At 44.5% G+C, this 14,227-nt stretch overlaps 1 protein-coding gene across 1 annotated transcript in view; it reads left to right on the top strand.

Annotated features, from left to right (window-relative positions):
• Positions 1-432: 432 nt before the first annotated feature.
• The window catches only part of LOC142487685 (pituitary tumor-transforming gene 1 protein-interacting protein-like), a 90,704-nt gene continuing 76,909 nt past the window's right edge, over positions 433-14,227 (top strand). The window contains exon 1 of the mRNA XM_075587396.1: positions 433-667. Within this exon, the coding sequence (XP_075443511.1) occupies positions 562-667 (106 nt within the window). The 5' untranslated portion in view covers positions 433-561. The remainder of the gene's footprint in view (positions 668-14,227) is intronic.

Genomic DNA, 14,227 nt, shown 5'->3' with positions numbered 1-14,227 from the left:
TCTATACAACACTACTAATCTGTGACACCTTGGTTTGGATCTTTTAGGAGTGCCTCACTACACTGACTATATACATACATATATATGTGTCACATATATATGTGTAAATATATATATATATATATATATATTTATTTCCCTTCAAAAACATATACTGTATATATCACTAAAAGTTATGTCCCCACTGTGAATATTGTCATGTTAATGTGTTGCGATTACTCCATATTACAGACAACCACTATATTATTATTACTGGTTTTTTTTAATGACTGCAGTAGGCTACATTAGTAGAAATCTGAATGTTTCATTTTGTTTGCAATACACGGCTGCTTGTGAAGCACAGTGAATGCATAGTACATGCAATCTCTCAGCCAGGCTGTGGCAGCTGCTGCTGCTTTGTGTTGCAGGAAGCACAGGGTCAGGGCACTGAGCACAGCCTCCCGGAAGTTATTGTACTTATCCATCACCTCCCCTGTCTGCTGCAAGGGGATCTTGGTACAGAGTTTCCCTGCATGTTCTTCCTTGTTGGCTGTTTTATTTGCGAACCTCAGAAGCAGAGACATGGACAGAAGATGGGCGCAGCACCTCTGCACCCAGATCCTGCTCAGCCTGTGCATGGTTTGGGGGACCCCCACCAGCGCACCTGCACCATCCCCTATCACTCGACGTAAGGAGCTGGGGTGGGGTCTTGCTCTACTAAAGGGTCACAATCTCAGCAGAGTTTAGGGGCGGGGTAATGGGTAAATGCCACAATACTGTCACCGCTCCGTATCACTGCTAGTGAGAGCTCGTTGCAGTAAGATGTGTGGGGTAAATGAAGCAGATTCCTTTATCTTCCATTGACTTGTACAGGAATTAAGAGGGAGGGGGTTGATTCAAGGGAGAAAGTAAAACAATGAGATATATATTTCAATTAAAAATGGAGTCAACCTGCAAAATGGACAACATGATAAAACTATTTCCATTGAGATTTGAATGGGAAAAAATGAAATCTTCTCTGGCACTTAATACTGTATATTAGTAACATCTTACTGATTAGATTCAGTGGATAAAAATAAATAAATAATAACATTGTGAAAGTGTTGGTATCCATTACATGGTCTAGTATAACTGTGTTAGTAAACATGGTAGGAGACTGCTCACATGATCCTGATGGCAACTCTACTTCCTCGGAGGTCTTTACATGTGCACAGGTATATCCCTCATGTCCCTGATCCACATGTAAACCCTTTGGAGGAAGCAATATACTGTAGCCTGCATCTGTCTTAATCTCCTTGCTATGGTATGAAAAAGTTTTAGGGTCTGTAATGGCAACTTCACCTTGGAGCCCACATGGGAACTCTCCCCACCCCCAGCGCTCACCTCCCCATGAAGTTATATATAATAAACACACCACAATGATCTGGAGATACAAAAGTCTGCAGCGTTTATTAAACAAATAATGTACCCTGGTAAGTGCCAACCCTACCAGTGTGCTCTACCCCCAGGAAAAGGCAGATGGTACCAACCATGACTCGCAAAACCCACCAAGTCAGGCACCGCACCAGCTCGGCCATCCTCCGAGACTGGGCCCCAAGGAATCATGCACAAATAAGCCCTACCCACTCGCCAGCCCCAGCTACCACAGGGCTTACCGGCCCTATAGAGCCCCTGCCTGGCAAGGTTAAAGTGCACTTACCTCCAAAAGCTGCCGCGACAAAGGCAACAACACGCCTTTAACTGCCCAACACAACATGTTATACCTTAAGTCTTTCTTTTTCTTCCTGTATTATTTTTCTTTATTTTTTTTTCTAAAGGAAACAACAAATACAACATTTGACAATTTTAACTACAGCAGGGCCCCGGGTATATGGCGGGTTCCGTTCCAGGGGCCCGCCGTATAGTGAAAATCGCCGGAAAGTGGATCCAGCGATTTTCAGTGATTTTGCATGCCCGTTCTGCGCATGCGTGGCCTATGGTCTGCGCATGCGCGCCGGGCGCAACCGCCCGTTCTGCGCATGCGCGACAGAAAATCAAAGATGGCGACCCCCTTCTCGGTGCCGCCGTATCGGCGGATCGCCGAAAAGCGAAGCGCCAAGAAGCGGGGCCCTGCTGTATACACAATAACTGTATCAATAAACAAAAAAGGGACGTGGTGGGCGTGAACTGTAATGGGGAACCAACTGATTCTCCTGCTCGCGTCTGATCCAAAATACTTCCCAAGCCCCTCCCCCTCCACCCACGTCACCAACTGAAGCTCCGAGAGGGGGCAGGTGAAGTAAGCGTGTGGCCAGATAAGGCCTCGGGCCGCGCTGATCCGCGCTCCTGCTCTGCCTCGCCTGCTCGAACAAGAGCTTTTTTGCATCCTGGCAGGCTAGGCAGTGAGCGTGCTTTGGGGGCGGGGCGGAGGCGTAGCGGGAGGCGGGGCTAGTCCCTCACTCCCATTGGCTGTTTTTGGTCACGTGACCGCTCCTCCGCTCCCATCTGCGCCGAAATTCAAGCAAGCCTGTCTCCTCAAAATATCTGAGCCTCCGCACGCATGCGGAAGCGGCTGCTAAAGCCGCGCTGATAACAGATGCAGGGGGTGAGTGCATCTGCTCAGCACGGCCTACTGTACTATGTCCCAGGCCTAAGACCACAGGGGGAGAGGGAAAAGAAGTGCTTAGCCCTGGCGGTCATGTGACCTGTCTCCTATGGCTGGGGCCAGGCTGGGAGCGTGCGCACTGGTGCCGTAACATCATGTGCCCTGCTCGGCCTGGCGATTTCTGGCCAGCTAGTTGCGCGCATGGTGGCACAGCCATGACGTCACAGAGCTGGTTCGCCCTCAGTGGGCGAACCGCTTACGTGACGCATGATGCGAGCAGCCAAATCAAATGTGGCTGTCTCGCCAAGCGGCACGTACACGCGCACACACCCTGGACGAGCGCATTCAGAGTTATCACTCTGATCACGCCGAGCATAAGCGCGTGCGCGCACGCTTCACCCTGGCCGCAGCCTTAGGAGCTCATGGCTGCTTTTTGAAAAGTGTATAGTATACATTTAGTAGACTGAATCAGTGAATATAACAATATTTCTCCAATTCACAGGATTAATTACTGAAGAAGTGAAGTGAAAGGTAGCGGCTATTTACTCAGCAAGAAGACACTTGTTCAGCTTTATTTAACTAGCAACCTCATAAATAAGAGACTTATGCAGCCATATTTAACCGACAACAGAATAAATAAAATACTTTGTTCAGCTTAACCCTTACCCGAACAAGCCAGCCACACTACCCATACCTTGCCAGCCTAACCTTCATATACCACACCTAACACTTACCCTAATAATGAACCCTGATATGCGTAACAATAATAATCTAGTAGAAAATCATTGCCGGCTATTAAGGGGAAAGGGCATTATAAAGCCGGGTAAATACACACTCTTAGTTAAAAGTTGGCAGTGTGAACATGGAGTATTAATAATAAAGCCCTTAAGAGAGGGCTGGCGCCCCCTTTGCCTTTTTCACTATTCTGTGTGGGTGTCTTGGGGAGATTACTTACTGTGCAGAGTTCAAAGAGTGATCTTGACGGACCTCGTGTCGCCTTAGTCAAAAGGCTATTTGCCTATGAAATTAGCAGTGTTGGTCTAGGACTTTTGGCTGCCTGGCGCTCCACTGGCACTACAACTAATCGCCGGGCAGGTCGCCTCTTGACATTTCACCACGCACCATGCCCCGCTTGCCCTGCACTTTTTATTTCCTGTGTTTTTTTTCTCCCTCTCCTTTCCTCTCTTTCCTTCCCCATCCCTGTCTTTTTCCCTGTTCCCATATATATATATATATATATATATATATATATATACGTTGTCCCTCTGTTGCTGTTTGACGTTATATGCATCGTTAATGTTTAATTAAATTTTACTTTTTGGCTGATCCTTTATTAGTTCTTTTTTCTTTGTGTGCTGGGAACATTTATGTTCTATTTGATTATTTGAGAGGAACGAGGGTCCTCTCTGTTCCCATCTGCACCCGTTATTGCTACACAGACTTTCTTAGTGTGTGCTGTCTGTACTTACTTTGTTACCATCTAATGTCCCGCATGGCTGCCGCCGAGCACCCTCAAAGTCCCGTGCGTCCGCCATCTTTAAATGTCCCTCGTGGGACAGATTTAAAGTGTTGCTGCGGACGCACGGGACATTGGATAGCGGCCGTATTGAAATTTAATGATGGAGTCGGAGCACGGAGAAATGTCAAGCAGTGGCCTGCCCGGTGATGAGCTGTAGTGGCGGCGGAGCACTAGCGCTTTGGTCGTGGCCAAATGTCCCATTCCACTGCAGTTGACCTATAACATATAAATGCCCCACATTTTACTTAGAAGCAGAAATAATTGTAGTTACAGCACAAATTTCAGACATCTCGCCATTCCTGTTAATCTAGAGTCAACGGCTCACCCTTACTGACATAACATACATAACAGTTGACTCAATACAAGAAGATTACATTGACAAGCTACCTGCATGAGGTCTGTATTTGCATTACAGTATCTTAGATAAATGATGTTGCAATCTTTGGAGCCATTGGATCATTATTCCTGGGAAAACCCAATGGTCATATTGATGCCCTGAATATCATGTGTGTTGGTGGAAAGAGATCACATGTTTAGCTCCTTTCTTATAGTTCACTGTATGACTCAGGCTCAGCTTGTACATTTTATCTCTTTCATTAAGCAGCAGCCCACCGCTGCTTCTTTTTCGGTAACTGAACTGGGGGGTCCTTTGCAGCTGGAACACAATTTACTCTGATATCCAGTGACTCCCCTGGTTCCAAAGATATTGGTGTTTTATCCACATTATACCTACAGCAGGGGTGGCCAATAGTCCTCAGTGACTGAGCCACCTGTGCTGAAGCAGGGGTATCTTTAAAACCTAACCTGTTGGTTGAGGACTGGAGCGTCACACTTCATTCAACGTCAATGGAAAGCCTCAATTTCATAAGAAGATGACATTGTGGCTTTATATTTGTGAGCCTGGCAGCCATATAGACTATAACATATATTTTAACTGGCAAATGTACCTGATTTATCTATTGGGTCTTCTGCAGTTAGACCATCTCAGTTCTGCCATGGTTCAGGTACTGAAGAAAGTAAAATACATTTTAGTAGAGAATTGCTTCTTAATAAGGCTGCGTCCCCCGTGCCATGGACCATGCTCATCTATAAGCATTGGCGTTCGGGTGTCCGTCAACTTTTTCTGTCAGAGTGGGGGGGGGGGGGAGGGAGGGGTGGCCAAAACACTGATTGGCTGAGGAGGTCATGACACCTCAGCGCGCCTGAAAGTCAATTTAATTTGTCTCGGCAAGCGCCCAGCACCCGTGAGGCCTGGGACATAGTAAAGAATTTGGTGCTGTTGCTTGCTGCCGCTCGCTCTACCAGGAGCTTTTTGCTGTCCTGGCAGAGGAGACAGCAAGTGCGCTTGGGAGGCGGGTATCACTGTGTGTGTGTGTCACTTGGTAGCTGTCAGTGTGTGTGTGTGTGTCACTTTGAAGTGGTCTGTGTGTTTGTGTGTCACTGGGGAACCTGTGTGTGTGTATATGTGTGTGTATATTATATAATATTTTAAAAATTAAAAAAAAAGACATGTTGTGAGAATAAATTATTTATTAACATTGTGCAACTTTGATAAATATATACACACACACACACACACACACACACACACACACACACACACACACACACACACACACACACACACACACACACACACACTGTGCTGCCTCTACTCTGTCTGGTCTGGTGGCTCTGCTATCTCAGAACCCAACACAGTAGTTAAAATGCTGGCTGCAGCCCCATTGGATGGGAGCGGTCACGTGACCGCTCCTCCGCTCCCCCAAGCGGCAAAATTTCAAACCTGCCTGTCACTTCAGATTTTCTCAGCCTCCGCACGCATCAGCACGCATGTGGAGGGAGAAACTATAGCCGCGCTGATTACAGATGCAGGGGCTTTGTGCATCTGTTCAGCGCGGCTCAGCCCGCCTCAGCAACGCTGATTTTACTATGTCCTAGGCCTGAGCGTACGTGCACAATCATAAGCGCGTGGCCGGAAAAATTAAAATTGATTGTACTGACCGCGCCACACGCAGTCTTAGGGTTGCCCGGTGGCTTCTGCAAAAATACTGGACGCAATGGTAAAAGATGCGACCCCCCACAATACATATACCCCTCCGCCCGCATACTCACAGCTCTTCTCTGCACAGATCAGCTGCTGCAGATGCCGGATAAGTGCTGCTGTTGGGGAAAGAGGGGGCTGCCACTGCGATGCTGGGCTCAGGGAGAGCTGGGAGAGTTATCCCAGCTCTCCCCCTCCGGCGGGCACGTAGACCCTGATCGCGGCGGACTTTTTTAAAAAAAATTAGCGCGACCCCGGTTATAACGCGGTCTTATCGGGTGGCCCCCGAGGACCGCGTTATAACGGGGTTCAGCTGTACATAAAAAAAATACACACCCCCAATACATATAAAAAAAATACACCCCCTCCCCATTACATATAGAAAAATACACCCACCCCCAATACATATAAAATTCAGACTTACCTTGGGGATGGTCTCGAGTAGGGAGGGGGGGTGATGGTGGCTGCAGAAGGGGACTGGCTGCGGGGGGTGGGGCGGTGGCTGGTCAGAGCAGTTGCCGCCGGCCCCGGTTCTCCCCCAGGTGCAGGCTTCTCCCTCACTGTTTGTCCCACGCCGAGGTATCCCATGCTGATTTTTAGAGACGCCCTCTTATTCCCAGTGCACAAACTCAATAGGCCTACACACCAAATAGCACTGTACTGAATTTCAGCTTTTAATCTTGTATTTCATCAAAGTCCTTTTCTAAAGTCATTTTTGTATGAACTATTTAAGAGCCTTATTCCAGAGGAGCATAATCATATTCCCCTGCGACCCCTGCCGGCTGTCCCCCCCCTCCTCGTGCTCCCCCCCTCCTTACCGTGGCTCTGGCGTCATGACGGCAACGTAACGTCACATGACCCCGCGGCGTCATTTAACGTTTCGTCACCAGAACCTGTCTGAACCAAGGTAAGGAGAAATTACAGAAGCCTTCGCTGCTTCCCCGGCATTTAATTTAAATGCCTTCAGGAAGTGCGCAGGGCCTCTGTAACCCCTGTGCCTCCCCTGGGGGCACGCCCCCCAGTTTGCACACCCCTGCCTTATTCTATACATTGGAAAGTAACCCTAAAATGTTCAAGTACATAAATAACAAACAGATTAGAAAATAGAATAAGAGGCCCTTTCAGTGTGAGATGGGCAGGGAAACTATTGGAGATAAGGAGAAGGCAGAGCTAGTAAACAAATTATTTGCCTCTGTATATAACATGGAGGAGCGAATTGCAAAACTATTACAAGAGAAAGCCACAACCTCGATATTAGCTAACATTTGGTTAACAGAGGAAGAAGTGCAAAGATTTCTTGATTTAAATAAAGAACCTGCCCAGTGTTCTGTACCCAAGAGCTTGTATGTAAGTTCAGTAATAGCTAGGCCAATATATTTATTATTCAAGGACTCCATTTCCACAGGCTCACTACCACAAGGTTGGCATCAATGGTGTTGAAGCTACTTGAATGTTTATTGAGGGGTATTATTCAGGAACACATTTTGGATAACATTATTAAAACTAGTTGGCATGGATTTATGAAGGATAAGTCATGCCAATGTAACCTTATTAGTTTATTTGAGACAGTCAGTAAAAATGTAGACCAAGACAATGCAGTTAATGTGGTCTACATAGATTTTTCAAAGGCTTGTGATGCGGGTGCCACAGTAGAGATTAGTAGTGTACAACGTAAATGAAATTGGTTTGCATGACAATATGTGTACCTGGATTGAAAACTGGTTGAAAGATAGACACAGGAGTGTTGTCATAAAAAGAACCCTTTGTGATTGGGATAAAGTTGTAAGTGGAGTCAGGATGTAATTTCTCTAGACAAGGATTTGTATAGACTGGAAGCTTGGGCAGGTAAATGACAGAAAAGGTTTAATACAGACAAATGTAAGGTTATGTATTTGTGAAGCAAGAATTGTCAGGCTACATAAAATACAAACTAAATTGGACAAAATGAAGTCAATGCTTTATGGTGAAGTATTTAGGCATACTTTTAGAAGATTGGCTTATCAATAGTGCATAATGTTAGGCAGTAGCTGCAAAAGATACTAAGATTTAATGCGTACAAATGTGTTATGGGTGGAAGGGAAGGCGGAATCATTCTGCCACGGTACAAATCCTTAGTAAGTGGTAGGTCCGGGATATAATCCCTATGTGAGGGGCTCAGCAATCCTATGCATATGTATAGAACTCAGGAGTATGTGATTATAACCAAGGTATCTGGGCATGCATGAATGCTGCTGTAGACTCACAGGATAATAGAAGGATATACTAGTACCAGTAATACTGAAGAGCAAACACAGATTTCTATATATACCATAAAAGTCTAATGTGTATCCCCAGTAAGACAGGTGTACATGATCATAGTATATAATCACTGTGAGAACTGACTTTTGTAAGCAGCAGCCCAGGCCTTGGTAATTGCGTGCATCACGCCCAGCATGCAGGAAGAAATGGTGATCCCGTGGGGTCCGGTGGCGGAGCACAGCTGCACAAAGCAATGGGGGCTGCAACCAGTATTAAGTCTAAAACAATTTATTAGGTGGTCATAAGAATACAAGTTCTTATACGGGATCACCATTTCAAATCCTTAGTAAGACCACACTTTGAATGTGAAGTACAGTTTTGGTCACCACTCCTTAATAAAAGACATTAATGTACTGGAGAAAGTGCAGAGAAGAGCCACCAAATGAAGAAAAAAAAAGGGGGGGGGGAGGGGGGTTGGAAAGTCTGACTTATGAGGAAATGCTATCCAAATTAGCTGTGCTTACATTAGAAAAGGGAAGAAAATCAGGGCTAAACGGATTTGCTCAATAAACTAATTTATTGCCAATAGACTTAACGTTTCGGCCACACAGGCCGTTGGCAGATTATGCCATTTCTGCTTTTGAGAAAGGCCTGTGTGGCCGAAACATTAAGTCTATTGGCAATAAATTAGTTTATTGAGCAAATCCGTGGAGCTCTGATTTTCTTCCCTTCGTTATACCCTGGATTGATACAGAGAATCCTGAACCAGGAGGGGTTGTATCCCCCTTTTTATTATTATAATAGTGTGCAGCAATTTATCATTCTTCTATTCTTACATTAGAAAAGCCAGTCACTAGAAAAAGTCCTCCTAGAAGGACAAAACGTCGTATTTTGGTGCTATTATGATACATTAAATATTTTTGGAAAATCCGTTTTGTGCCCTGGATCATCAATTATTACTACTAACCCAGGATTTTCAGGCAGATTTCCCTGAACCAGGAGCACCGGTTGTTGCAAGTATTTTATTATATACTTTTGGTGTGCAGCTTTGCTATTCATTGTTCTACATTAGAAAAGAGACATCTAAGAGAGTGATGACTATTTACAAATATATTTTCAAATGCACATCTATTTGGTATGTCTAGCTGAACTAATTAGTCACAACCCTCCCTGACATTTTTATTGTTATGTGATTGTGTTAGAGTTTTTAAGTCAGTCTGTATTTGCTGTGCACATCTGAAGTGTCTGTGTCGTTTAAAACTGGAGTTGAACTGGATTTAGCACTTTGTCAACAACCCTGCAAATGTGCAAATATACTTTTTTTAAATGCTCTGACAATTTCTGCACTATTTTAATAAGACTAACTTTCTAAGCTGCTGTGTACCCTTCGGTGCTACACTGCCCTCCCAGGCCTGATTTATACATCTGCTCTTTCAACTCGTACTCCTCAAATTATACAATACTGGGGAACTCTCCTCCTCCCTTTCTCTCCCTACTACCTGTGCTACATCTCTATATGCCATACCTGTTGCTTTTCCTGTTTGCAGTTTCCTCATTCCTTTGTAAACTTTTCTATTCTCTCCACCTTCCACATTCTACTCTTTCTATTCACATTTCTTCATCTCTACTTCTCTCCACCTTTGCCTGTGCCCAGAGACTGTACCACTATTTACATGCCTCTTTCCAAGCTTGTTCTACACCCCTCAATAAAAAGCACCCCCACAAATCCTCTTCCCACCCCTTCTCTTTCTCTCTCTCTCTCTACTCCTTCCTGCTGCTGGGATATCTCTCCTAATCCTGGACCTGGCCATACACACCTACTCTCGCCCATGAATCCCTGCCTCGTTCTTCCTCCCTGCTAAGGGTGTTAACCCATCTAACTTAACTATTCATTATCTCCCTTCAGTATCTGTTCCCTTGGGAAGTCCTGCTCTCTGACTTAAAACATGACCTCTTCTGCTCTCTCTTTACCTCTTTGCTCTACTAGAAACCTGGCTCTCACACCATGACTGCTGTGGAGGCTGCTGTCTCCTATGGTGGTCTCTTTCTTTCACACTCAACGTCCCAATGTCCAGGGCGGAGAGGGAGGTCTCCTCCTCTCGCTGCCAATATCAGCTCTGTCCAATACCTCCATCTGTTTCTTTCTGTTCCTTCTGAGGTTCACGCTTCCCAGCAATTCTACCCTCTCTCTTCACGTGGCAGTAATTTACAGAATGCCGACCTCTACAGGCTCTACCTCCTCTTGTCTCTCTGACTTTGAATCCCAGCTTTCCTTTCTTCTCTTTTCTGACTTTCCTATCCTTTTACTTGGGGACTTAAACTGTCTGATCCCTAAACTCCCTTGGTGTCCGCAGCAAAGCTCTAACCTGTTTCTCATCATACCTCTCCCATCGCACGTTTTCGGTCCCTGTTGCCAACACGTCTTCTGTTGATCTGTCTGTTGGCGTACCTCAGGACTCTTATGGAACCTTTCATTTCTCTCTCTCTCTACACATTATAACTTGGTGAACTCATAAACTCTTTTGGCCTTGGGTATCATCTATATGCAGATGGTACACAGATATGTCTTTCCACCCCTACCCTCACTCCTGCAATCCAGTCCAAAGTTTCCCTCTAAACCTGGCCTAATACCCCCCATTTCCATTATAGTAAACGGTACTGCCATCCATCCTGTCGCCAAAGCACGTTGACTAGGAGTGACATTTGACTCCTCCCTTTCTTTGTCCATTCACAGCATAGATACAGTTTGTTGCTTCTCCTCCTTAATATTGCCCAAATCAGCCCTCCCCTCTGTCAAGCTACTGCTAAAACTCTAATGCATGCCCTTATCCTCTCATTATTGTAACATACTACTAACAGGCCCCATCTCACAACTTTCTCCATTGTAATCTATCCAAAATTCTGCTGCTAGAATCATGCAACTTTCTCCCAGTCTCTGCTCATCTCCTCATTAAATCTCACTCATTGCTTCCCATCAAGTTTCAGATCACCCACAAAGGTCTCTTTCTTACCTTCAAGGCTGTCCACTTATCTGCTCCTCCCTCAGCTTTGATCTCTTGTTATGCCCCTGCTCTTCTTCTGCACTTTCCCCATAACTGTCTTTTTTCCATCCCACAGACTCATCTGCTCTCTCTGTTAGTGTCCCAACATGCCACCTAGATTGTGAGATTTCCAGGGCAGGGATTTCCTATTTCTATTTATTGTCTGATCATGTTTGTTGCAGTTATTGTATTATAATTCCCTGTACTGTATTGTGTCTCTTGTAAAGTGCCAAGTACAGCTGTGTGCCCTATATAAATAAAGATGTACATATATTCAAGGATAATGCATGGAACGTTTAAGGCAGGGGTGCGCAAACTTTTGTTGCTGCGCCCCCCTGCCTACTCTCCCCCAGTGCTCGTACCCTCCCCTTACCTTAGTGCAGCATCAAATGATGCCGAGGGGTCATGTGACATCACGTCACGTAACCCGCGACATCATTTGACACCGCGATGCGTCCCGGAGCCAGCTGAATCTCTGTAAGTTGAGTTGCAGAGGCCTCACGCGGTCCCCCAGTATTTAATTTAAATGCCTTGGGGAAGAGCGCGGGGCCACTATAACCGCGGTGCCCCCCCAAAAAAATATCTTGCACCCCTGGTTTAAGGGAACACTTTATCCCAATGACGGTATAAATAAAACTACTCATGGAAACTTTGATGGAAAATAGAATAGATACTGTTTCTTTAAGAAAAGGGTAAACATATTATAAGAAAGGAAATGCCAAAGGAATAAGCCAAACAAGTTAAACATAGGAATGATGTTGATCCAGAGAGAAATCTGATTGCCATTACTGCATTCAGGAAATAATATATTTTCTCCCCTCATGAGACATACCTTAATTATGTTTCACTAGGTGTTTTGCCTATATATAAATAATCAAATGGAAATATTACTGTCTGCTCATTTGCATGTCTTAGACAGATCTGCAACCCCACCTTTCACCATTATCACCCAGCATACAGTGCTTCCACTGCAGCAAGGGATTCTGGGAAATGACATGCAAATGAGCACACAGTGCCACCTTTTGCTTCAAAACCATATAACATGGTCCTCTATAAGCTTGTGCTTGCTGCATTTCACAGCTTTGAGCACAGCCTGGGTTAAGATGCATAGCCAGTAAACCCACCCACAGACAGCCGTTTTGACCTTAGTGGGTCTCATCAGTGTGGAGTTGGTTATACTGGCTTTGCAAAATGAAGCAGAGATAGGGTTCATCACACTTTAAGTTATGATGGGTAAAAAAAAGTGACAAAAAACCTCCACAGTAATGCATATAGCAAATGGAATAATTACTGTGTGCTCATTTGCATGTCTTAGACAGGTCTGCAACCCCACCTTTCACCATTATCACCCAACACACAGCACTTCCACTGCAGCAAGGGATTCTGGGAAATGACATGCAAATGAGCACACCGTGGCTGACATAGGTTGTACTCGATGGACATACCAGTATGTAATGCTTTGCATTATTTTTCAACATTAGACCTTTCCATGACCAAAGTGAACTAATGGTAGTGTCAAGTTTATTCGGTTGAATGTAGCTAATTGGCAAATTTGACAAATCACACACATACATTTGTTATTGCCATGAGAAGCATATGCTCAGCCACTACATGGGACTGCTCTTTTAAACAACTTAATTTAACAATGACTTCTTCAGCAAACACAGTTTTGCTCAAAAGAAACATTTTGCTGTTTTGGTTGCTTTGGAAGTTACAGTAAGTGAGTTTTTCATTTTCAGCAAGGATCCAGTGAAAAGTTTCCTCCACCTTGTTCATCCCACACTGTCTGTATCCGCCAATAAAAATAAAACAATGGTGGCTGTGCTTCTCTGTGCCTGTTCTTTTTCAAAAAACTGTGACGTCGCACGGACAGCAGCAGCTAATAAAAAAACTAAATCATATCATTTAATATTCATGGTTATAACTTGGATAGGTTTTACTGCTTAGCTAGTAAGGTGCTTACAACAGTCGTAATCTTTCAAATGAATGCAAGATAACTTTGGGTAAGAATCTGCAAACTTAAGGCGTTTTGTGTACTGTATTTATTTGCATAGCCATACCCAGAGTGCTTTGTGTGCGCACAACTTGACGATTAAAGTGACGGGCAAGCTGTAAAAGGCTGTATGCCACTCACTAGAGAGTTAGAGGTGTAGGTCAGGGGGTTCTCAACTCCAGTCCTCAAGACCACACTCCCCCCACCCCCATCAGATCAGGTTTTCAGAATATCCCTGCTTCAGCACAGGTCTTTGATTGAGCCACCTGTGCTGAAGCAGGCTCTTCAACTGAGCCACTGAGTGAGCCACTGGTGCTGAAGCAGGGATATCCTTAAAACCTAACCTGGGAGGGGGGACCTTTCATCTTGAAGACGAGTTGAGAATCTCTGGTGTTGGGGGACAAGGAAATGTCAGCAATTAACCTAGCTGATAAACACTGCCATCTAATGGAAAGCTAAAGAAGAACCACAACAGTGACCATATAGGTTTAACGTGCAGACCAAGGAGAAGTAAATACAGTGTAATGACCAAATGAATACTGTATGTTAACACTGGAAATGTATCCAATAATTATTAGAAAACACTGCAACCTGATGTTTACAGTGGATTTTACTGGTAATATTTAAGGTTGATTTCACCATTGTTCTTCTTTTCTTGAATTTGATAAGCATTTTTTTTTGGTTTTTTTTTTTTTACTTATTTTTGTGACATTTTCTTAAATTCAGTATTAAAAGTACTTCTAAATTATTGTGAAAATAAACACAAAGAAAATTATAGTGCAGTATGTCAGTGAATTGCACACTTACACATGAACATATTAGGACATAACAA

This window comes from Ascaphus truei, chromosome 2, assembly GCF_040206685.1.
Source record: "Ascaphus truei isolate aAscTru1 chromosome 2, aAscTru1.hap1, whole genome shotgun sequence".
Lineage (NCBI taxonomy): Eukaryota > Metazoa > Chordata > Amphibia > Anura > Ascaphidae > Ascaphus > Ascaphus truei.
The sequence above is the reverse complement of the archived record's forward strand: the minus strand, read 5'-3'. Positions and strand labels throughout refer to the sequence as shown.